Source organism: Dermacentor albipictus, chromosome 7, assembly GCF_038994185.2.
Source record: "Dermacentor albipictus isolate Rhodes 1998 colony chromosome 7, USDA_Dalb.pri_finalv2, whole genome shotgun sequence".
Classification (NCBI taxonomy): domain Eukaryota; kingdom Metazoa; phylum Arthropoda; class Arachnida; order Ixodida; family Ixodidae; genus Dermacentor; species Dermacentor albipictus.
Genome location: NC_091827.1, coordinates 16,098,530 through 16,122,925, shown reverse-complemented (window position 1 = coordinate 16,122,925; position 24,396 = coordinate 16,098,530). Strand labels below are relative to the sequence as shown.

The window sequence follows — 24,396 nt, the reverse complement described above, 5'->3', positions numbered from 1 at the left end:
AAATACTCACGCAGAAAGTTGTCAAGTATGCGTAAGCATCGTACCTCTTGCTCATCTACACGCAGCCCGGTGTCATTATCAATGTTATGAAACTTATCGAAACGACCGAAATGAACCATAGCTCTGCGGCAAGACGAACTGCTGCGGAGGGCGGCGCAAGGTGAATTGATGAGGCAAGCAAACTATTGCAGCTGGTGGCACCAGGTGCGCTGATGACGTTCCGCTCATTGTAAGCTGGCATCGCTCTTTAGCGCCTTAACCATCCGCATCGAACCATTATGCGCCGCGCGGACCATATCTTGAACGCGATCTGCGAAGCAGACAGAGAGTGCCGACTGCATGATAACTTCGCGCGTTGGGCTCACGCCGCTTCAAGTTTAAGAGAGACGCGCGGGTCCATATCCTGAAAGAGATCTGCAAAGGGAGCAGGGGGCGGCGTATGCTGATAGATTTGTTAGCGCTCTGTTCTCGCCGCTTCGTTCACGTGGAAGCGACAGGCAGCACGAAGTTAAAGCCGTTCGCCGCTGCGGGCTCCATCTGTATTGTATGCGTGATTCCAAAGAATGTATGCACTTTTCGCTTCAATTTGCTGACTGCTTGAAAGCTGCTTCGCCTCCGCCTCGGGTCGGCCCGGTATTGCACAATCTCCGGGACCTGCCCCCATTTTTGTCTTACGTGACGTATACCGTTTTCAAATCAGCAAGTCTTTTTTCATTCATTTAATCATCCTTATTCACCCCCATCCCATACTCCTGTATGGCCTGAAGCATTTACCCTCGCATTAAAAAAAAGATGGGTAAGCATAGAAATGGAATGCCTATTGCACACGACTCGCCCTTCTGCCACGGAATAGTCTCGCGCCTACCTCATCCTCTATAGTTCGCGCCTCTATGACCGAAGTATAATCGAGCTTGCCATCAAACGCGTCAGCTGTTGAGCCACCGATCAACGCCTTCATTTTTTTTTATTTTTTTTTTGCGCTGTGCAGAAGACAACGGACCAGCCGACGAACGCTGCGAGCGGGCCGCCAAGCTTCGTCCGTGCTCCTCGCGCGACATGACCTTCACGGTGCACTTCTCGGTGCGCCCAGGAAGAGTCGGCACCTGCGTGAAGCTATCGGCTAACGTGTCCCGCTGCCTCCGCGGAGCAAACCGATTCCGGACGCTCCGTGACTGTGAGGCTGCCTGCAATCGTGAGTGAACCATGGCGTTCAACAGGGCTAGTCCGTACATGCCGAACTGTCTCTACACGCCACGCTGTCGCAGTATCCTAAATTGTTGCTACGCGACGTAACGAGCGATGAAATGAAAAATGGTACGCGCAACGCTGAAACACAGGAAGACAGCGGTGTGGATTAAAGCGCAAAAAGGGGCCACCTTTGTTTTAGTTAAGAATATGGGCTAACCTAGGGGCAGCCGTTAATAGAAGTGGTAAGAATGCAGGAGAGCGGCCTTTGTAATACGTAAGGCTGATAACCGATGGTCTATTAGGGTTACAAAATAGGTGCAAACGGAAGGGCAGTGCAGTCGAAGACGGCATAAGGTGGTGTGTAGAGGTACTGGCGTGTAGGCCGTGGTAGGTAGTGTGAAGAAATTAGGAAGCTTGTAGGCATAAGGAGATGCTAAACAGGGGTAATTGTAGACCGCTGGGGGAGGCCTTCGTCCTGCAGTGGATATAAAGATAGGCTGATGACTATGACGGGATGCCCGCGCCATGCCTCTCAAAAGGCTCTCTTGCATGCATGAAGAAATAGTGAGGTCGTTATTCTCTTGTGCTATCCATGAGTTTGTGGCATATATTAGCATATAGCTACGGCCTATGGGGACCTTGGTTCAACTCCTACCATTGGACAGAAACTGTTTCTATTGAGCGATAGCTTGGGTTCGACGCAAACACATGCACGAAATTTCGGAACGAAAGCGACAAGCGACAGCAACGACCGTCAGGTTCAGCCGTCGCGCAGGGTGATCCGTCGCTTTCGTTTGTCATGTCTCCGGTTTCGCGGCGAGCCAGAAAATTTCGCTTGTCGCCCGGAAGTCCGCACGCTGGCTGTGTGCGAGCATGGTATTAGGTTTCGCTATATCGATCTGTGCTAGTGACTGCTAGCTAGAATTACGCAAGAACGATCCCAAAATTTTAACTTGAAAAGAGGCATAGCGTTTGATTTTCCGTCGTTACTTGTTGCTTCTTATTGTATCGTACATCTGCTACAATTCGCTGGTAGCGAGAGTGCCAATGACAGTTGACCTCGGAAACTTCTGTTGACATTGACGACGGCGTGAGACTGGGTCCAGCTTGATAGAAGACAAACTTTTTTTATGCGTTGCATATTGCAATCACTCAGTTCAGCCCTTGGGCGCGGCCGGGCAGCCACCATTGACCTTTAGCGCAACCACGTGACGTGACGTCACAACAGCCGGAGGAAAAGCTGGGCCCCAACTCGCGCAATATGCAACGCATTCTTGGCTTAACCAAGCTAAGCCTGTCCATTATTTTTTTTCTGTAAAAGACGCGCAGGCCGGCAATCGGCGCGTAGTTCAATCGCTAATTGAAGCACGCTCGAAAGTGTCCGGGAAACAGAGGCAATTGCATTTCGTGTTACGTGCAGATACTCGATCGGTGGCGCCGCTCAAAACGCCCTCGAACAACGCTACGACTTCGACAGCGACGACGGCCCGTAGCCGTAGCCATCGGCGGCGCCGGTGCGACGCCCCGGTGTCGTTTGGCCCGTGCTCTGCGGCCGACCGCCGGCGGAAGTCGTCGGCCAACTTCGCCTTCGAGCACGGACGCTGTGTGGCGCTGCGGGGCAGCTGCGCCGACGCGGGCTTCTCCACACTGAGACAATGCCAGTCCGCGTGCTTGAAGAACGATCCATTGCAGATCGGCGAATCCGTTAACTCTACGCTTGCGTCGTGACCTTGGCACGACTTGCAACCTACCTCACTACGCCGAATTGAATCTAACAAAATAAAGCGGAAAGAAATCAATACGGAAAACTTAACGTTGCGCTTAGCTGAAAAGAAACACGTGGAACCAATTTCTGACGTATCGTACGTGTCGCGACGCCCGGCCGTACTTCATGCTGTACTTTGGTCAAGATGCATATTTTGACGGAGTGATCAGTGAATTTGGTTTCCTTACACTATTGCTAGCGTTCCTGTTATGCGTCCATTATAGGAGGCCCAGAAGGCCAGAATATTAGGAATGGAAAGTTCCTCCTCCTCAATACAGCCTGCTTTGCGATGCCCACTGTCGTTTTCGTTCACTACAGTTTTGCGTCTACTGTGGCTTCCGAAACACATGCACAGACACTACAAGTCTCTGTGTCAGCATCTATTTCTCACCCTTTCTCTCACGCGCGTCTGTCTCCCAGCTCCATATTGCTGTAACGGCATGACTTCGATACGTATGTGGCAGTGGCGGACAACTAGGTTCGTTTTACAACGCTAGCTTTCTTCAGCTACTTCGGCTGCTTTAAATGGCTGGACTGTCTCGCACAGTGGACAGCGACACATACCCAGTGACACTTGTGGTTTCCGAGTTTGGGCCACGCATATACGTGTGCATACTGACCGCTGTCTTCCCGAGCGGACTACGTGGACCACTGGGTATGTGGCTGAACAGACGACCTCTGCACTTTTCTTATGTCTCCATTCTCGGCCATTCCTCTAGAACGGACGTGTCATGGTGACACAGGGATTGTCGCCTTGAAGTAAACTAAAGCGATAGCGACCATTACGCAACAGACAGCTCCGCCGTAGTTTCGAAGGGTCGCGCTCAAGCGGACGCACTGGACGCTGAAAATGGGCAATACTAATTGGACGGCCATTGCAAGTTGCAGCCACTACATATGCTAGGGATAATAGGGGTTGCCAAGGAGCTTCAGCTATGGTGCAGCGATTACAAGATTTAGCGTGTTGTGGTACATAATTTGGCATTGTGGTTGGCTGCAGCGAGACTGCCGCTTCATTTGTCCGGTGATGTGCCCTTAAGATGTAGCGATTCGGAGTGGGCGGGGGGTACACATGCAACGTGTCACAAGAGAGAGGTGTCGTTGACGTCGACAATCGTCTTCAATTGCTTCTGCCGCAATTTTGTCTTCGTCATACTAGAAGGGCGCAGCCAAAGATTACGACGTGATCTGGGGACGACGGCGCAACGAAAAAAGAAAGTACACAGCGAACCGAGTTAAGTGCATTTAACTCGTATTGCTATAAAGAAATAAGCTGGTTGCATAGGGTATTCTTCTTTTGCGTTCGCATTGCAGGAGCAAATATAACACGCCAGGACTTTAGCGCGGATTTCGTCACCTTTTTCACCCCCGCTGCAGGCGCTTGTCGCGTCACTGCAAATAGTATCTATTGAGACAGCAAGTCTATTTGTAGAGGCAACTCTAGTTGGGCGGAAGAAAAAAGAAGTTGGGCGGGTCAGCTAATAGGTAAAACGGACAGTGGGTCGTCTGTACGCTGCAAGTATGGCTATGTCGTTTTAATTCCCTGCGTCGGTAGGTTGTTGTGGCATCAGTCTATCACCCGGCAGACGCTCTAAGATATGTGACACCCCCGCCCTGCTGAGGTGTGCCGATCAAAAGACGCACGCTTTTACGCACTGCGCCATGGTGGCGTACGCCTTGAACACACACACGTCCTTCCAGTTACGGCACACGTGCAGCAGCGGATCGTAAAACCACCACTGCCACACCGTGCGCGTCGCGTGGGTGTCCGGTTGCTCCGAGTGTTTCGGAGTCAACCCTCGTTTTGTGACGGCCGTCTTGCGTCTGGGAGGTTGTGCGGATCTCGGAGCCTCTTCGTATCTGGGAGCCTCATCCGCGTCACTGGATGCCTCCTCGCGTGTCGGAGGCAACCCCCGGCTCGGAGTCTCCACGGGTCTCGCTGTGACCATCGGTCTCGAACTCCTAGGTGCGTCAGCCGGGCCAGAGTGCACACAGTCGTACACAGACTGCAGGTCCAGCGGCCGCGTGCACTTGAGGCGGGGATTCCCTGCATTACGACGTAATAGTTACCACTATACAGTATAGTCACGGGTAGGACAACAGGTCGCAGCCGACGTGAGTCGACGGTGATGTAAAATTCACGCGAAAACTCGTCTGGTATAGTTGTCTAAGCATGCGTAATGCATTGTGCCACCTGCTCATCTTCAGGCAGCCCGGTGTCATTATCGATATTATGGAACTTGATCCAACCAGTATAAACTCATATCAACCCTCATCGGTGGTTCGCTTATCATGTTCGATAGCGAACTTGATAAAGCGGGTTTAATTAAAATAGAGTTCACTAGAGTACTCGAATTAACGACCATTGTTGGTAATTAAGGTGAAGTTAATTAGTCACAGTCAAATAAGATATAGTTCATTGAACGAGAAGAAAGCGGGTTAACTGAGGGGCCCGATTTTGCGAAGGTTGTGGGATCGTTCCCCACCTGCGGCAAGTTGCTTTTTCATCCACTTTCATTTTCATTAATTTATCGTTTCTTTATTTCGTTTATTAAGCACAAGTAATTTCCCCTATGCTGTCCTTGGTGTCAGTGCCTGTTGGCTTCTTATGGTATAGTTAATTAAGACACTCGAACTCACTACCTTTAGTGTTAATTATGGTGAATTACCGTTAATTTAGCCAAGCTGTTGCAAAACCACCATTCATTTCCTGAGGGACGTATGCAATGCTTTATTGATGGTTAGGATGCTTGTTTTCAGCTTGTTCTTTATTGAAATGTATGCTGTTCTGTGTGTTGTATGGGTGGTTGCAATGAATGTATGCACTGATCGCTTCACTTTGGTGAGTGCTTGCCTTTGCCCTAAGCAGGGGACGGCGGGGGGGGGGGGTAGGTTGTACTTGCGCCATTGCATTTTTGCTTGCTTCCGGGTTTTGTTTAGCCATTGTACTTAAGCCGTTGTTTAGGGGGGTATGAACCATTGCATGCGTCTTACGTGACGGACGGACAAATTTCTTGTCGGGTAGGCATAGAAGTGCTTACGCATGAAAAAATTATCGTGTTATATTATATTATATCATATTAAAATTAGATTAAATTATATTAAACGATTATATTAAATTATCAAACTCCGTTAACTTTTCAGCTTTTGCCACAAACGTACGTTGGTACCGGCAAAATGCAATGATTTTACATATTTCAGGGATAGCGGTAAGCTGCTAGTCATGATAAAACCTGTCGTATGCGCTGCCCCCCCAACACATTCATATTCTTCTCAAGATATCTTTATTCAACCCGTTTCTTATTGCAACATATTCTTATTCTTCTCTAGGATTCCTTGTGACTAACTGGTCTAGGTAAACCTGTACTTTTGCACAGATTATAGAGACTGACTTCTAATCACGAATTGTCATTCTATTGCCGTATATATGTCTTTTACCGTAACGACACATATGCTATAGCTTTTCCTAAAAAAATGCCGTGCATTATTGGATAGATTTAGATGAGGGGACGCAAGCCGCTTGCGTACGCAAGAACCAGGGGCGACGGTACTGCGCATGGGTAGACCCACACGTAGGCGTCTGCGCATGCGCAGTACCGTGCGGCCCCTAGTTCTTCCGTACCCAAGCCGCTTGCGTCCCCTAATCTAAAACTCTCTATTATAAAGTTTTAGTTTAGGGGACGCAAGCGGCTTGCGCACGCAAGAACTAGGGGCGACGGCACTGCGCATGCGCAGACCCCTACGTCTGGCTCTGCGCATGCGTGGTACCGGCCCACCTAGTTCTTGCGTGCTAAACTAAAACTCTCTATTACGTGCTAAACTAAACTGTCATGCCTGCTAAACTCTCTTGCGTGCTAAACTAAAACTCTCTATTACGTGCTAAACTAAACTGTCACGCCTGCTAAACTCTCTTGCGTGCTAAACTAAAACTCTCTATTACGTGCTAAACTAAACTGTCATGCCTGCTAAACTCTCTTGCGTGCTAAACTAAAACTCTCTATTACGTGCTAAACTAAACTGTCTTGCGTGCTAAACTCACTTGCGTGCTAAACTAAAACTCTCTATTACGTGCTAAACTAAACTGTCATGCGTGCTAAACTCTCTTGCGTGCTAAACTAAACTGTCTTGCGTGCTAAACTCTCTTGCGTGCTAAACTAAAACTCTCTATTACGTGCTAAACTAAACTCTCTTGCGTGCTAAGCTTCCCTGCGTGCTAAACTAAAACTCTCCATTAACACGAGAGGGAGGCACGCACCGCGTTCGCACGCTTTGCGGCATGCGCTGCGGCTGCGGAAGCGGTTTCGCGAGTAGTCGTGGCACAGGTGTCCCTGGATCCACTCGAGGCAGCGGCCGCCGCCGGCGACGTTCGCGTCCGGCACGAAGAACCAGGCGTGGTGGCGCACCAGGCCGGTCAGCTTGCGGCCAGCCGCCGCCGAGCAGTCCACCAGGTGGGGCGGCCGGCAGCGGCGGCGATGACGCGCCGTGGCGTACAGCGCGGACCCTGTTCGCCGCGGTGCGTGGAGGGAGCGGGGGAACAAAACGAAAAAATTCGTTATAGCGAATCGCAGGTGTCAACGAAGTTGCGGACATAAAGAAAACGCCGAACAGCGCAGACGTTGTCGCTGTGTGGCGCGCGGATAGCTCTTTAGCATTATTGCCTCGCGTTACAATGAGTTGCAGGTTTGGCGAACCTTTTATGGCGCAACGAACAGATGAAACACGGATAAACGATTGCTAACACATGTGTGCAATTTTGTTTACTTTTGCGGTTCCTCCAAGAAGAATATCCTTTAGATATAATTTTTTGTTGCCCGTGTTTTTCTACTGAGGTGCAATCGCTTTTCTTTTGTTGCGTGTGTGTATGTGAAGCCTGTGCAACAAACCTTTCATTTGCGGATAAGCGGCTTGTTCTGCCGTTTTCTTTGTGCATCGTCCATTCGGGGCTTTCGTAGCTTTTCGTAGCCCTTTAAAAAGTTCTCAGACTGTACCTCAACCGATGAGCCCGTTTTTGTCCAACCTTGCTGCTGCTGTAACGAGATTGCTCATATACAAGGAAACCGTCGCAAAACGCATCCCCTATCGTCGCGATGAGTGGTGAAAGAATGAAAACCTCGTTACAACTTAGTGCAGGTGTAACGAAGTCGCGGATACAAAGAAGCCGTCGCATACAATGCAGTCGTCGCGCGGTGGTTCGCCGAGGAACAGCGAAAACACCTTTGCAACAAATTCGGAACTGCAACTTAGTAGCGCATGTAAACGAATCGCCGTATGCAGCGGATCTCTGTTGCCTTTGTATACACGGCGAAAGAAATCGGCGCAGTTAGAACGAATGACCGAACTAACGAAATTACAGACCAGGGAGAAATTGACAAATACAGACCAGCCTGTGTCATGATTAGGAATGATAATGATTACCAAGGCCTAGCAGTGTAAAAAATAACAGCTGATCTGAATAATTGCGATGAAACATTCCTACTACATATCCCTCATCGTGGGATGAGACTATGGGAAGGCTGAATTTACCATTAATTTCTTGCTGCCAGTACGGATAGCTAGTAGCAAAGTAGCATAAGGGTCGAGATGGGTGGCCTGGGTGCTGTCGTGTTGTTGCGTAGTCATGGCGACAGGCGGAAATCGCCTGATAGACTTGCCAGACGGTATAGCGGCAAGCCCGATAAACTCCAAGCATGCGCAGTCGTGGCCGACAGGTGTCTGTAACTGAAGGACGGTAACATTTTGCTCAAACACTGCAATCACCGTTCAGTTGTGTCCAGGAGCCTCATATATCAGTTGTAGCTTTTCGTGTCATGAAAAAGAACAGCACAAAAGAAGGAATTCTTTTTCGAAAAGCTGCGATTGTCCGTCGGCGCTCGATGATCGATAGCTCGGAAGTTAGACGACCGTAATAATTCTTGCAATTTTTTTCCAAACCCCCGACGGCATTGACAAAGATCGCAAGACACGAGGGCTCACGTCTTGTGGTGGCAGGCGTCTCGGTGTAATCTTCTTGGATGCCGGTAGAGTCGGCTTCGCTGACAATATCTGTTGTCTCCATCTTGGGCATCAATTTACCGCTGGGAATGACGGTGTGACGGGTTCCTGCGTATGGGCCATTTCTCCACTTTATTTTCAATCTCGAACCAGTGCACGTAATTGTGGCAAAATTAGCTCGAACTCAAACAGTGGCTGATTGACGCACTGTGGTAGACTGAAGCTGGAAACACATGGGGCGCATTTCTAGCGTATTTTCGTGCATGACGTTGTCCGTTGACAGCAGGAGGAATCTGTACAGAAATGTGTTATGAGAGTCGATCGCCAAGGGGACATTTTTTAAGGCAATGTAACAGCATTGCTGTGGGCCTTCGTTAAATGGACGCGCTGCCCCAGCACGACGCCACAAGTACGTCATAAATTCCGTTCCACGCGATTGTCGCTTGTAGTCGACGCACAGTGTCTACGAGTAGCAGTTGTTTTGGACTCCGGCCCGAAACCCATAGGCCATCCTGTGATGACAGAGTACGACTGCTGCTGTTATTAAAGCATTTGAATAGAATAACCTTGGCTCAAGGTGAGCATGTCTTGAGCAAACTTCTCTTAAATATATATAGTTTCGTAATTTGACACTTGCATTCAGATCAAGCGACTCGCTAGTTCTCTTGAGCGCTATGTTGACTCCTATGTAAGAAACACGGCCTCAATTTTTTTTAAAGCTTCGAATGTCTGATGTGTCAGTCTTGCTGCAAAATTCACATGAATCTAGGTGGTGTCATGTCGTTTCAGGTGACTGGTGCCGGACAAAAGTGCCCCTTTGGCCTAGTTTGTGTTGCGTTTCACAACAAGGCGCCACTTAAGTCCAGACGAAGACAGACAACCTCTACATGTAAAAGCGAGCTTTAGATCGCGGTCGATAGGCCCTTGATGTAAAAGATAGAACCGGGTGACACTCACTTTAGCGATTTACAGCGATTATTTGTTGAACCAACTCGCCTAAGCGCTGTAAATGACTCAGAAACTTCGCTTTCGGCGACTGTTAAAAACAATAAATTCTGGGGTTTTACGCGCCAGAGACGCAATATGATTATGAGGCACGCCGTAGTGGAGGACTGCGGAATAATTTTGACCACCTAGAGTAATTTAGCATGCACTCAATCAGAATCAAAATTTATTTTTAGAATTTGGGTCAAATTACAAGTATTTAGTATGCAAGAGGAGGTCCCATATTCAAAGACTGCACGGGACCTCCTGTACAAGAATAGTTATGATAATTTACATCTCAAAGCAACAGTAGCATATAATAAGGTATTATACAAGCAGCAGAAAACATGGTAAGCATGGTACACAGGCGTTTCTTGCATTTCGCCCCCATCAAAATGCGGCCTCTGCGGCGGCAGGGCAGTGCAACACCAAGCACGCACGCCACCACAGCGGGTGTCCGGGATTGTTGCTTCTCATTATTTACACCAGCAGCCAAGTAGAAGGTGGTCATCAGAACCCTAGTAATGTGCCCCTTTATTTAACTACAGGTCCTCGTCTTCATCGTTTCCGCGAGGTGCGTACCATGGGAAAAAAAGTAACATACTTGATGAAACGTTAGACACGAACATCACGACGGCGACCAGGACGATGAGGATGAAGGTAGTAAAGAGGGCGCACCCGATGTTCGCGACCTGCACCCAGGGCCCTCGTTTGCTGTGCCACCAGGGAGAACAGAGAGAGAATGAGGGGTTAAAGAAAATTCGACGTTATGGCAACGTTGAACGACACACACACACACACACACACACACACACACACACACACACACACACACACACACACACACACACACACACACACACACACACACACACACACACACACACACACACACACACACACGCACACGCGCACGCACGCACGCACGTACGCGCGCACACGCGCACACACGCGCACACACGCGCACACACACACACACACACACGCACACGCACACACAGCGAACGTGTGTGCGAACACGCTCCCATGCACTACGGAGCCACTGCGCAGGCACTGGAATAAATGTCTCACAAATTCCGCGCAATGCACCAAAAGCTATGGGGCTGGAGTGAGTCAATCGACGACGTCTACGATAGAAGAGATGTTGAAGAGGGCCAGCCCACTGTGCGCTTCTAATCCTAAGTATGAAAAAAAAAATTTTTTTTTACAATAGAAGAAAGTAAAAATAAAGAGAAAAATAAGTGCACATGCTAAATGTTATTTCCTCATGATCTTTTCGGTTTTAGTGACACGAGTGCTGGAAAGTGTCGCGGTTTACTTATGCTGAAGAAATAAATCAATAAAATGTTTTGTTGTAAACGCGAAGCACTTACATGGTTCTGAAGAACGAGAAATGTTTCGCGGCTATGTTCACGTGGTGACAAAGTGTTCACTTCAATCGTGCGCCCTTTTGCGAGGGATGCGCGCGCAGCCGTATACTGTTAGCATATTTTTGAATAGCAGCCAAGAATAATGTTGCCTTACTAGGCGTTCTGGTAGCCGAGGCGCTCCTGGCCGTAGAGAATCGTGCCTGCACACGGGAAAATGCAAATGTGAATTGCTTTGCTTTCTTGAAGTGTTCACTGTAAACCGATTTGCACCGATAACGATTCCTTGTGTCTATAACTGTATAAGGGTGTAAGCACTTTTAAGGACACCTATGGGCGTAAATCGGTTTACAGTGTGACTTAATTGGTGTCCTACTAACGACACATTGGACTGGTAGATTAAGAGGGCTCTGGCTGTGTTACAGAGTATTACAAACTTCGCAGCATACTTTTACACCTGCATTAGCAGAGCCAGCGCGTACAAAGTAAACATTTTTGCACCCTTACGGTGATTATTTGCCCAGTGGTTAACACCTTTACATGAAGGGTGTAATTATCTTTCCTGCACACGACAGTGAGCTCAAATTACACCAGTGATGAGAGAAGCCGTATTTGAAAACTGTGTAATAATACTGATGATCTGGTGGGACACCAAAATATCTGACACAGTAGTTTGAAACTAATAGTATGCAAGTTTATTTCATGCGATTTTCGCGCCGTATGATTACTGTTTCTACAGTATACGTGTTGTCGCGTTTACTTGCCACAAAACATTGACAGAAAGAAAGCGTTATCTGACCTCATAAACGACTTGAACTTTGCCACCAAGGGTGAAGGTGATGGCCCTGAGACAAACCATGGGGCCTTATATAACATGGAGCTATTCCAATTTGATTTGATTCCAATCTCTTGACGTCAAGATTACGTAACCGATGCCCCAAGCATCAGGTGCCCCAAGCATCCGCGGCGTTCTTTAAACAGCCCAATAGAGTGCCTTACTTGTTTAAAGGAGGTCACTTTTGTTTGCTGTCAAAGTGCTTACTATTTCCTATTTTGACAGGTATTTCTTATCTGACTGGCTTACAAAATGAGAGCGGTGCGCCGAAGTATAGAGGGCTTCGGTGGAGTCGATCTAGGGCAGTGAGGAGTAGATAACCGGGTGAGGACAGTGGTACCTGCGTGAACGATTGCTTGTCGCGGTGGCTGGTCGAAAATATCTACGGCGTACAAGGGGGAGGTATAAATGCCGCTAAAACAGTTTCTAAGCGAAAAAGAGTTGCCAGAGCGATGTCGTATAAGTGCCGAAAGGGCCCTATTGCTTCTAACTTCTGCACAATAATTTTTATTATAGGGAACAAAATGAATTTTGGCCGGCAGCTCTGATGAGCCAGTGCCAGAGCATTCGGCAGGCAGCCATCTTCTATTCCTTTCGGAACGCGGCAGTCTCCGGCTATTAAAAAAATGAATTTCAGTTTTGTTCACAATATTAATGCATCATTACTGCGTACACATCACTTTGACGAAGTCAGTTTTCGCAGTTTCAGGGCGTCGCGTGACAGACTGGCGAAGTGGGCGCAGCCCGAAATTATTTTGACCAACAGCGGAGAACTAATGGCGAGAAAGACGTAAACTGGGAAGGAACTTTATATTTTTTTGTTGGGCCTTATCATGCATAATAAATGTGTTAACGACATATCTGATGGGAAGTTCTCGCAGTTCTCCTGACTTCGCGTGACGTCGCGTGATAGACAGGCAAAGTGGGCGGGGCCCGAAATATGATGACGAGTTGGGGAGAGCAAATAGCAGTAATGGCATAGGAACAGGTTGGAATAGCTCTACGTTATTGCGCCCCAGCACCCTTAAGGGCGCAATGACTGTAATGAGTATGGCAGTGACAGTCTGATTTCAATAACTCTAGCGGGACTTCTACTGCAATGCGCGTTTATCCTAGCAATGCAGCTTTCAAATTACTGACATCCAACTATAAACTGCATCATCTCCACTAGAGCAAGCTCTCTCATGTCCGCACCAAAGTTTAGGTGGCGTCTTAAATGACCTTTCTAGCACTACAGGAACACTCTGAAATTATCATAAGAATGTTCTCATGCGGGAACAGCGCCACGGACAGCAAAAAAAGGTGAAGATACATATAAAAGGAGAGAAACGCGTCTTTTTCAATGCGTCTTCTACTTTGTCCGTACCTTCAGCGCTGTTCCCGCCAGGGTATGAACAACTAATTAGACGATCACGCTATTCAAAAGAATGCGGCATAAGAGGGAATTAGTACGACTACTGCTTTATGTTTAATATAACAATCCATTTGGAATAGACAATATCATTCTGCACGCTACTATAGGTGCTTATTTAAATGGTAATTATGAAGGAATGCTCACGCCAGGAAGGCATTGTTGTGCGAATGGAGACGTTGGGTCCTTGACTGGTTTCGGCGGATCCAAGCAAGTTCCTCTTCCTCTTCGTTTACACCGATCGCGCTTCTTTTCTTTTCCGCGCCATTCCCTTTGCAATTGTGGTACGTAGCATGAGCGAAAAAAGGATTGTTACGATTTTTAATTATATAGTAAGGAAAAAGAAAGCAAAGCTAATGCCTTATGCCTTCAGAATGCCTATTTCTGCCAATGTCTGCATTCGTAATCGTGGTGTGATTGCGAAATATTCACTCGTGCCATAAATAGGATATGATGATGATTAGGATGGCGATGATGATAATTATCTTCACGAGTGTGGCGCGTACCCACTCACGGGGATTGGCCAAACTTCTTCGATATTGCCAAATCTTCGTTGTCCTCCTCCGATTTTTCGCATCTAAATTCTTCTTGGAACAATAAATGGTGTGCTACTAGAATATTAGAAGTGTTGCTTACGAGTCTACATTGAATGAATCAATATGCCTGTAACCTGTGGGGGATCTAATGGCAAGGAAAGGGGAAAAATAGGGCAGACAATTTGAGTATGTTCAACAAGTTTGGTTCACTCTGAGCATAAAATCTTTGTGTTAGTTATGGATTTAAATTCGTATCCGTCATTGCAGTTTAGTGGTTAAAGTAATTGTTACTGACCGTTAGGTCGACAGATTGTATCACGGCCGTGACAGCTCTGTTCTAATGGGAAGCATGCTTTTTGTGCTGTATAAGCCCGAGGTTGCGGGATCGAATCCCTGCCGCGGCCACCGCGGCCCGATTGGGCGCGAAATGCATAAACGCCCGTGTCCCGTGAATTTGGGGCGCGTTAATAAATTCCCTGGTGGTCAAAATGAATTCTGAGTCTCCCACTACGGCGTGCCTCATAATCAAATCGTGGTTTTGGCACGTAAGACCCCAGAATTCAATTCGAAACATGCTTGTTAAAGAAACCCTTGGTGGCCGCAATTGCGACCGCCGTTACGGTGTGTCGCATTGTGCACAACATAGGTTTCGGGCGTAACACCTTAATTATTACTGATCAGCAACGTCATCACAATTGGTTAGACGGTTTGGTGTAGCGCAGGTAAAATTAGAAATTTACTTGTACGTTCATTGGGGCTTCATATTCTATATAGTTTCGTTAATGAAGTGTTAATTATGACATGGTCACGCAGTCTTTGGTCCTGTAATGCGACAAAACGTTTTTATGAAGTTAACCCATCGAGGCTTTGAACTCTCAATTGAAGTACCCGCCGTGGTTGCTCAGTGGCTATGGTGTTGGGCTGCTGAGCACGAGGTCGCGGGATCGAATCCCGGCCACGGCGGCCGCATTTCGATGGGGGCGAAATGCGAAAACACCCGTGTGCTTAGATTTAGGTGCACGTTAAAGAACCCCAGGTGGTCAAAATTTCCGGAGTCCTCCACTACGGCGTGCCTCATAATCAGAAAGTGGTTTTGGCACGTAAAACCCCAAATATTATTATTATTAAGTGCTAATATTAGTGGCCTGAAACTCATTATCCCTATTAGTAGTGGTGGCGTGGTAATCGATGTTGCTGACTACCTTCAACATGGACGGCTTTACTGGCGAGGAGAAGTTTTGCACATTTTTTCTACGCTGGCTCATGACGCCTCTTGTCCGAAGCCTTTCGTGTGTCATATGTAGCTTTGAGACGTCCACTCGTGCAAGCTTTTGCCTTATTGTTTTCCACTCTTTCGTGTAATCTTGTCTGAAAGCAGTTGTGTCGTATGTATATTTATCTAAAAAAAAAAACAACAAGACTGTAGAAAAAGCAAATGTGCACGCCGGTATCTCGGAAGCAACAGCTGTCATTGGTTGGGTCCACTCTATAGTTGGCGGCAAATTATAGCGCCATGACATTATTACGGCTCCAGTAGTGGGAAAGCCCCAGATATAGAGTAATATCGAACAGAAGAAAGAAGATTAATACAGAAAAAAAGGAAAATCGGAAGGGGAATGCTTTATAATATCAAGAGAGGGGGGAACTTTGGGCCAGTTGGTCCGACATGTTTAAAGAGGACGAGAACCTCGACTTCAGACGAGACTTCAGTGGACGGGACGAGCGGTACCGCTCCTCCTGTCCACTTTTTCATCTTACGTCCCGTTTCAGATCGCGCTTCTTTTCCGCTTTAAAGTATAATTAGAAGGGGAGTTGCCTATACTGTTCGTAGCGAGAACAGAGTGTCTAAGGACGGCTAATTATACGAGAAAACATTCAAGTGAAGAAGGTTCATAAGTAGTGTGTGGATTCCCTTGCTCTTTTCTTAAACATACGCACTGTTGCCCACCGGGATATCTCTTCCAATAGAATGCCAATGGCAGCAGAGCACTCAAGGCAACCTGAGCCAGACTGTAACACAGAACATGATTTTATTATCAACCGTTTTTTTTTTGAACAATCACACTACCCGATTCATTCTCCTACTGTACACCTCAACCACGTATTCTTGTTAGCTGCAGTATTAAAAAAATGCATAAGAGTTTATAATTCATACTTTGATGCAATGTATCTTCGCCTTTCTTACAACAGCCTCCCTAAGGAGGCTAGCAGTAGGTGTGAGATAAATTAAGAAATTGTCAAACGATGTACATATGTAAACGTACACATTCTAATAATGCAGAATTATAAAATTGTACCTGACCATGATCTTTCGCAATGCAGTGTAATCTAAACGTTTCATCTTCGCAACCGGTGGTGTACATTTCACTTCTGTGAATTGCCACTGTTTGTTAGGGCTCCTCTACTAGTAAACAACAATACCTCGCATTACGGAGCTGGAGTTGTGGCTGCCTGGAGCTGTGGTGGCCAGAATTTTTTAACGTGCCTCACTTCAGTGGCGCCGTGTGCAAGAGAGATCAATAGCCAGTCATTTAACGCTTTTACCAATTTGGCTTGTTTAAAAAAATTTCTGAAACCTTCTTTCTTCAAGTGACACAAATAAACACTTCTTTTTCTGGGGAGAAGTATTTGGCTTCTTTCGAGCTATGCTTTAGCCGGCCGCTCCTCTTACTTTGCGCTGGCTCTGAGAAGGGTATCCTCCTCGTTTTTACCTGACACACACTGGACGATATCAGCGCAATTTATTTCACTCGTAAAGCACAGACAAATACGAGAAAGGCAACGTCGGGTACACGTTAGGTCGGCGCATAGCATTTACGTAGGCGCACGATATTTTTTTTTCCGCAGCGTTCGGCTCGCGCACGTGTATAGGCACGTGGTCCGTCAGGAGTGCGGCGGTTAGGTCAAGCAGTCCTGCACGCAGTCGGCCATGGTGGCATACGACTTGTAGACGCACACGTCCTTCCATTCGTGGCACGCGTGGCTGACGGGATCGTAGAACCACCAGTGCTGCTGGCTCTGGTTCGCTGAGTGCGTGCAGTTGTAGATGGCCGAGAGGGGAAGCGGTTGCGTGCAGTCCTTCCGAGGCATCCCTGCGTACGTGCACGCCAGCGATGGCATCTTTTCGTCAGGTCTCTGGGACGCGTGCTGTCCAAGAAAGATTTCGGCGAGGGGGCCAAAACAATTATTGCTTCTGCTCCAATATAATCGTTCGAAGTTAGTGGTGACGTGGGCTCATAACAGCCTAAAGGACGTCGCTATAGTAGGGCAGACTTTACCAACGAGAAGTCTTAGAGCTTGCCATCATTACCTCCGGCTTCTTGCAGGCGTATACAAGAACAGGTCTGTGAGGCGTGGCCAAAATGCTCAATGTCTTGATTTACAGACCTTTGCAACGAGAGATCCGTGGGCCCCGTCATTATGCCATCTATATTCTTGTGAGAGCGCGTGAGCATCTGCTCGAAATGCAAGAGCCCGGAGTTCACAGTTTCTAATCATGATTTGTAATTTTCATCTTTCATCCTTTTCAGTCCCAGTCTGTATAGCGATGTATTTTGTGATGGTACCCACTGGATCAGAAGAAGATATTGTAATAACAGAATTGCTTGTTTAAGGGTAACGAGGAAGAGGATATACCTATACCAGTGAATACGTATGCTTATCTTGCTCAATGCGGACAGGTGAACTATTCCGAGACAGACGGGAAACAATCATCGACCATCGTTCCCAGACGTGCTCTTTTTTAGAGACTGACTGAAAGTGTCACTCAGCTTCGGTGATCACCCGAGAACCGGCGGGTGCATTCGCAGCGTGACATGCCGTCATACGACGAGGGCGCGCGTCACGCAAAAGCATTGACACAGCGTGAAGTGACACCGAGGAAATGCCCGATCGAGGTTTCACCTCGTTCGCAGAGCGAGCTGCACTCCTCGGGGGTGTTGTACCGGTACCCTCCACCCGAGGAGAAGCCATCGCGAGCGGCGCAGAAGTGAGCGGGCAGCCACTCGATGCATCCTCCGGGGTGACCGGCACCGGGCATGTAGAACCAGCCGTGGTCTTTCACCAGGGCGGTCAGGTTGCTGGAGCAGTGCACCAGGCGCGGTGCGCCGCACCGGCTGTCGCGGAGCGGGCCATCGGGCGCTTCCGCCTCGAACATTGCCCCTGCAGTGCAAAGAAGAGGAGCACGCATGAACCTTGATATTCGCAGTGCTTTTAGAAAAAAAAAAAAAGGATGTATGGAATGGGGCAGGTTCGTCCTGCGCTCATGGTGATGACGTTAATAGTTAATAGCCTAGTGGGGTGAATAAGCCGTCGCGTTGTACTTGTACAAAAAACGGAAACGAGAGAAGAACATACAAGGGGATCAGGTCGCAAGTGGAGAGAACTAATCTGGTAAGTCAATGGTAAGTCAAGAACAGTCGCCAAAATAAAAAGAAAAAAAAATGAAGGAAAAGAGCGATGCTCAGGCGAATTTAAAGAAGCATGTGTGAGACTATCTTGTTGCTGTTATCGTGTTCCCTTCTGTCCCGAGGACGTTGGAAATACCTCATGATCTAGCAGCAGTAGCATTTGCCTCAAGCTAGCCAAATTAGCAAGTTTGTTCAACATAGCGTCAGAGGTAGTCTAAAGTTATGGCTAACGCCTCCGCCTTGCTTTACGCGTGCTAACCGCTCAATTGGCATATCAGCGCCGCTTATCTATAGCTAGCAGGAATCCGTATAGCGTTAGGCTTGCTACTGAGTGAGCTCTCTATAATATATGGATGGACGCTCACGTAATTGGCCTACACATGTAGAGTACGAATCTGATGGGCATGTGTACCTGTAATTTTGAGTAGAGGAGTTGAAGGAGACCCAAAACACCCAAAAGGGTGATAAAACACTTAGCTGCAGACCTGAGCAGGCGTCGTCAGAATTTGTGGTGTCAGGGCTAGCGAGGACAGGAACTTCGTGCATCTGCTCATTTTTGTGTGTCTGGACCGTTTTTCAGCATTCGAAACAAAATTCACATGGCCCCAATACCGCGAAATAGGCATCCTGTCCGTCAAAAGGCCAAAGACAGGCAAGAGCACAAGGCTTGGCTCGACTCTTTGGCGACGGCATATCGGACGCACCGATCCTATACAACGACGTGGCCCGGTACCCACAAAGGCATGTCCTGTATCTAGTCGTCGTACAGACACTCTGAGGCTTTCGGCCCCACGCTCAACACTGTGGACAGTGGCACAACGGAAGAGGCTGCTATCGCCCTAGCCATCGTACACCATTCAACCTTACCGGCAGCGGATGGACCCATCACAGCGGCCACTGATTAAGACGAATGGTGACACCCTGCGCACACCGCATCCTTGCATCATTACACGCCCCCGCGTTGGACACGTCCAGACACCTGGACACGTTTCTTTCTATAGTAATGAACGTGCTAATGCGGTAGCCGGAGAACTCGCTATAACCGGGCGCCATCGGAAATGCTGTCCAACTCAGACGACGCACCGACGGTACCACTGAACTACGCTGAAACTCTACAACATTACAGAGGTAGCAGGATACACTTTCCACCCACACCCTTAACCGAGAATAAGTCGTCGCGTGGCGAAAGCTACAAACTAATTCATTCTCCTGTCTCTTTTATCTTCACCTCTTCCACGCCGCACAACATTCCTGATACTGTCCCTACTCTGCAGAAATGCTCACGGTGTATCACTGCACCTGGGAATGCCCACGCCCTCCGGGTTACTTCCCTATTTCTTCACCTGCCTCCTGGGAGACTGCTCTGACCAGTTTAGACCCTCAAGAGCAGCGACGGCTGATCCAGCGGGCACGCGGAGTGGCACGAACCAATGGCGCCCCAACTAAGGAGTCCACCTTACGAGGAAGTCGCCCCACCTCATTAGGAATAAATGTTTTTTCTCTCTCTCTCTCTCTTTCTCTCTCTTTGAGGACATACAGGCGAGGAAACGCTTTTCCTTGGCGGAAACATGTGCCGTGACGGCGACGCATGACGGGGCGGGAAGATGACTGCGTGAATCGTGCCTCAGAGCGTCAGTGACCGCCTTGCTATTTCAGAAGCACTGTTCACATATTCAGCTTAATTGCCTTGAGATTCCCACTTAGTGTGCCCTTAAGGCTGTATTCAATTATCGAGCATCGCAAAATGACGAGCTTACTCGGCTGTAATGTCCTCCTGGACCTGTCTCTGCGCAGTGGCGGCGTCGAGTCGACGACTTCCGTCCTGGTCTCCGTCCTGGCCTCCGTCGTGGTCGTCGTCGTGGTGCGTTGGTGGTGTCGCGCTGCGCAGTAGAGCTCACTTGTCTTTTACGGCGATCGTCAATTGTTACGGATGTAGATGAAACCGGCCGGCACCAATGCGGTTACCAGTGATTAGGCACGCGCACCTTCTAGTTATCGGGTACGCTCGCTAGGTAAACTCACGTGTTTGCAAGGCAGCGATGGAGAGTGCCGCGGAGACCAGAAACAAGGCGATCATCACGAGGACGATTACGATGCAGAGCACGGCGGTCACCCTGTTCTTCTGCTCGCGAACCCTGCGACGAAACCGTGTAATAGGTATGCTGTGAACAGGGTGACTTCGCGTGCCTATTACTTTTTTTTGCGCCCCCGAACGACGTTTACACGCCCCAAATATTGCTAATATGAGGCTTCGCCTGATGTCATGGCATGCAGTGTTAGATCTAACCTAATCTTAGCTCAGTCGGAGTAAAGTTTGTGAGGGTCAACAAAAGTCAATGGGGCTGAGCGCCACAGAGCCACCTATAGGCAATGTCGCTATTCCTGGTGGGGGCATAGCTGTGAAACCGAACGGTCTATTCGTAGAGGTCCAGCTTTTCCGTAAGCGTATTAGCGTTTGCGGATTATCGCGTTACCGGTGAAACGTATACGGCATGAATAAAGCTGGTAGCGACACAGGGGGTATTCTGTGAGAGTCCACCTAGTGGACTGACCATTTCAACCGCCGCTGATTGGCTGGGGTCGCTCGTCTCCTCCTCGCTCGCACAGCTCCATCCAATCAGCACATCAGCAGCCGCCGAAATGAACAGTCCACTAGGGGGCCTCTTACAGAATACCGCTCCAATGGTGACGCGCAGAGTTCATAACCATAGAGAACACAATACTAATGCTGCAGTGACTCGCCATATTCTGCCCGACTGTTTCTGCAAAGCGTCTCTTAGCAGCGCGATCGCATGCAAGCCTTTAATGAGTTTCCTGCGACGCGCGATGCAAGAAAGTTTTTTTCAGACTCGTTTTAGCTGGATACACAGGTCACAATACGTCGCTACCAGCCCTGCTACTGGCGTTGATGGCTCCGATAAATTCGCAGCCCGTAAGCGATAACAAGTAGTCCACGGACAAGCTAAAACTTGTTACTCTATAAATTTTATCTGTGTAAGGCCCTGCAGCCCTTACAATCGTTCTTTACAAGAATAGACTGGCGCGAAGGTACGAGACGCTCACAAAATTGTCTGGTGTCCCAGGCGTTCCGGGCCGTACAAGATTGAATCTGCAATAATAAATAAATAAATAAATAAAAATAAAAAAGAAGGAAAAAAATAGAAACGAATATCATTAGCACCTCGCGTAAGTGGCTTCATTTCTTGTTGGAGAGCACCATGATATTTTAGTACTCCGTCTGACTGCGATATTTGAAAGCTACCGGATTGAGTCACCATCTGTGATCCGGACTGAGTGGCCGATCGATATCCCCAGTGGACTTTCGCTTCTTTTAATCTTTCCCTCCACTTTTCCCTTTCCCCAATGTAAGGTGTCAAACCGGGCTCAGTCCTAGTTAATCTCCATGCCTTTCATTTATAATTCGCTCTCTCTGTCTCTAGTACTCCGTCCATCGTTATTTTTACGAGTACCTGCAGGAAATTAGCTTGAGTGGAAGCCATGTTTTGATTTCGTGCACAAGCCAAGCTAGCGAGTTGACGATGCGTTGTGTTGCAGAGTAACGTTCTACAATATATTAGGCCTTTCTTCTACACCCTCTGACACTTGCAGCACAGGTCTTCTTGAATATTATTAGCCGATGCAACTTGCGTTAAAATGGCAAAAAGCAAGCATCCCATTTTTTTGAATTTTCGCAATTCCTTTCTTTTTTGCTGCCGTTCAACTTGTATTGCGGTTGCTTCAGCCTGCTTGTTCTGTTGAAATGTAATGCTGGATCGTTGAATACGTATTCCTAAGGAATGTACTCACTCCACGAGGGCATGTCGAAGGGTCGCAAATCCAGCGAGCCGTCGGTTTTCTTGAAAACAACGCACTCTTATTGGTGTTTAGCAGGCTCGTAGCACTGAGGCGGCAGGTGAGACCAAAGCGTGCAACCTCTTCTTATTCTTCTTCCTCGCCTTCTTGTTATTCTAGATGTAGATGTAGATCCTTCATGTATACTGGCACGCACCCACTCTGGGGAATTGGCCAAGAATCTGGTAGGTCAAAGTTAAATGCAAGATAAGAGTCCAAGATTTTAAAATAAGTAAAAAGAATGGTTAAATAGGTATAATTGTAGATAGGTAAAAATTGCCGCGCGATTTCACGCTCGAGGCACATCGCGTGTATTCGCGGGCTTCTTTCATGCTCGGAAAAAGACTTTTGTGCAGCACGTATTAAGAAACAGAAAGCTGTATCGGGAGTTTTCCATGTTGCTCTACGATTTTCTTTTACACTTTCGATCTAATTATAATATTTGCGAAGTTGGTAAATAATTAGACTAATTATGTAATTAGGTAGAATGAAAGAAAGATAATCTGAGTATCTCCAAGCGATGGCAAACAACATTACCCTGGTTCTGTCTAGCTACGTGGCATTCGCATATTTTTTGTACTCTGATTAAAGTTAGCTGGGGCATCCTGTATGCGGGACATACGGCGGACATCCTGTATACGGCGACGGCAGAAATTCGCTTCGACTGTCCATATTATTGCTATCGCGACTAGTGAGAAACTCTATGATCGCGACAAAAGGTGTTTAACATATCAGCCTCCGTGTAGCAATGATGTAATAATGCACAAATCGATGGTAGTATGGCATGAGGCGGCATCCTTCGTCTCCTCGGTCATCATGATGGAAACCTGTGAACGAAATAGATCGGCTCTTGTCCTGTCCTCTGCTGCAAGGAGGCATGAACATAGGGAGACCTGGCATTGTCGTGATCAAACCCACCGTGGCCGTTCACAGGCCAGGGCGTTTTGCTGGTGTCGTCGAGGTTAAAGGTTCGATTACACGGCCGCGATGTTCGCATTGCAAGGACGCCTCCGTGCCGTGCTCCAGAGACGTGTTGAAGGTGGCCAAATCAACGCGAAGCGATTCACTATGTACGACCTGTATCACAGCCGTGTTCGGGACGTTAGCTTCAGTCAGTGATCGTCGGGAAGATACGACGCTCCGGACAATACGATATATATGTTAGAAACTCGTGCAAGCGTAGGGTTGATTTGTGGCTTAATCTTGTGTAGAATGCTGTCTCCTTCATAATTTTGTCGGTACACCAGCGATCTCATTCGTTCACCCGTTTTAAATGCGGGAATCTGGCGGCCACGTTTCAGCCGATCGTTAGTTAGCTGGCCTATGAGCGAGCTTCGGGATCAGGTTGCCTGATCTTGCATTTTGGTAGAAAGAGGTAGTGTAGCTGCCTCTGAACGGGCGTAAATTGGAGCAGCGTATACCGCAATAGAACGCTCTCTCCCTCCTGACCTGTAGTGTCACTGCGAGCGGCCTCCTTACCTGATTCTTCCTGTGAATGTTTTTTTTAGATATGAAAACATGGGAAGGTAGACTGCTTTAGAGATGGCTATCCCAAAACCCCAAATTAGTTGCTAAGACAACAATAAAACAAGGGAAGTACAGAAAGAAAACACGCAAAACACACTGAACACAAGAACTTAAAAAAAGTTTCTACGGGTACAAGCACTGAAAGCACAGTGCAATACTTATAGGATGTTGCAGTAAAATGGCCCACATAAATCTCTCCATGTGTACATAGCAGGTATTTTCTTTTCCTGCACCAATTTTTTTTTAAGTTTGCCTGTGGCGCAGATCACAATTCTCAACCTTGCGTTGAATTACTCGATGAGGCGGCCATTACTTCTACCAGAAACCAAAATGCGTAATTTAAGAATATAACGTAGTTACACTGCTTAACTTTTTATTTAGTGAATTTACCGCAAATGTTTCAATTTCCGAATTGCAGCCGGTGACTTCGCAAGGCCTCTACATCTGGAACAAATTCTGAGCAGTACGCCAGTTTCGAGATATTAATTTTCAAAGTGTGGGAGGGAGCGCATTCGCATTCCAGTTACTGTT

General features: G+C 47.7%; 3 protein-coding genes across 3 annotated transcripts in view; 1 reads left to right on the top strand and 2 right to left on the bottom strand.

Annotated features, from left to right (window-relative positions):
• Positions 1–4,048, top strand: part of LOC135914389 (uncharacterized) — a 35,752-nt gene extending 31,704 nt beyond the window's left edge. The window contains exons 8-9 of the mRNA XM_065447208.2: positions 989–1,192; positions 2,609–4,048. Coding sequence (XP_065303280.2) covers positions 989–1,192; positions 2,609–2,916 — 512 coding nt within the window. The 3' untranslated portion in view covers positions 2,917–4,048. The remainder of the gene's footprint in view (positions 1–988; positions 1,193–2,608) is intronic.
• Positions 4,049–4,462: 414 nt separating this feature from the next.
• LOC135914391 (uncharacterized) lies at positions 4,463–13,803 on the bottom strand. The gene is made up of 6 exons (XM_065447211.2): positions 13,689–13,803; positions 11,453–11,498; positions 10,533–10,642; positions 8,927–9,052; positions 7,209–7,454; positions 4,463–5,000 (listed from the first exon to the last, which is right to left on the bottom strand). The coding sequence occupies exons 1-6, from the start codon at positions 13,699–13,701 to the stop codon at positions 4,585–4,587; spliced, it is 957 nt and encodes a 318-aa protein (XP_065303283.2). The 5' UTR covers positions 13,702–13,803; the 3' UTR covers positions 4,463–4,584.
• A 2,996-nt stretch (positions 13,804–16,799) lies between these two features.
• Positions 16,800–22,434, bottom strand: LOC135914341 (uncharacterized). The gene is made up of 6 exons (XM_065447139.2): positions 22,294–22,434; positions 21,550–21,595; positions 20,509–20,621; positions 20,244–20,366; positions 17,981–18,238; positions 16,800–17,169 (listed from the first exon to the last, which is right to left on the bottom strand). The coding sequence occupies exons 1-6, from the start codon at positions 22,304–22,306 to the stop codon at positions 16,976–16,978; spliced, it is 747 nt and encodes a 248-aa protein (XP_065303211.2). The 5' UTR covers positions 22,307–22,434; the 3' UTR covers positions 16,800–16,975.
• Positions 22,435–24,396: the final 1,962 nt, after the last annotated feature.

Coding starts and splice junctions, on each gene's coding strand:
- LOC135914391 (XM_065447211.2), bottom strand. Junction 10,643..11,452: donor CTCGGCTACCAGAACGCCTA/GTAAGGCAACAT, acceptor CTGGTGGCACAG/CAAACGAGGGCCCTGGGTGC. Junction 9,053..10,532: donor CGTGTCTAACGTTTCATCAA/GTATGTTACTTT, acceptor GCCCATACGCAG/GAACCCGTCACACCGTCATT.
- LOC135914341 (XM_065447139.2), bottom strand. Junction 18,239..20,243: donor CAGGAGGACATTACAGCCGA/GTAAGCTCGTCA, acceptor TTTGCACTGCAG/GGGCAATGTTCGAGGCGGAA. Junction 17,170..17,980: donor CAGCTCGCTCTGCGAACGAG/GTGAAACCTCGA, acceptor GCACGTACGCAG/GGATGCCTCGGAAGGACTGC.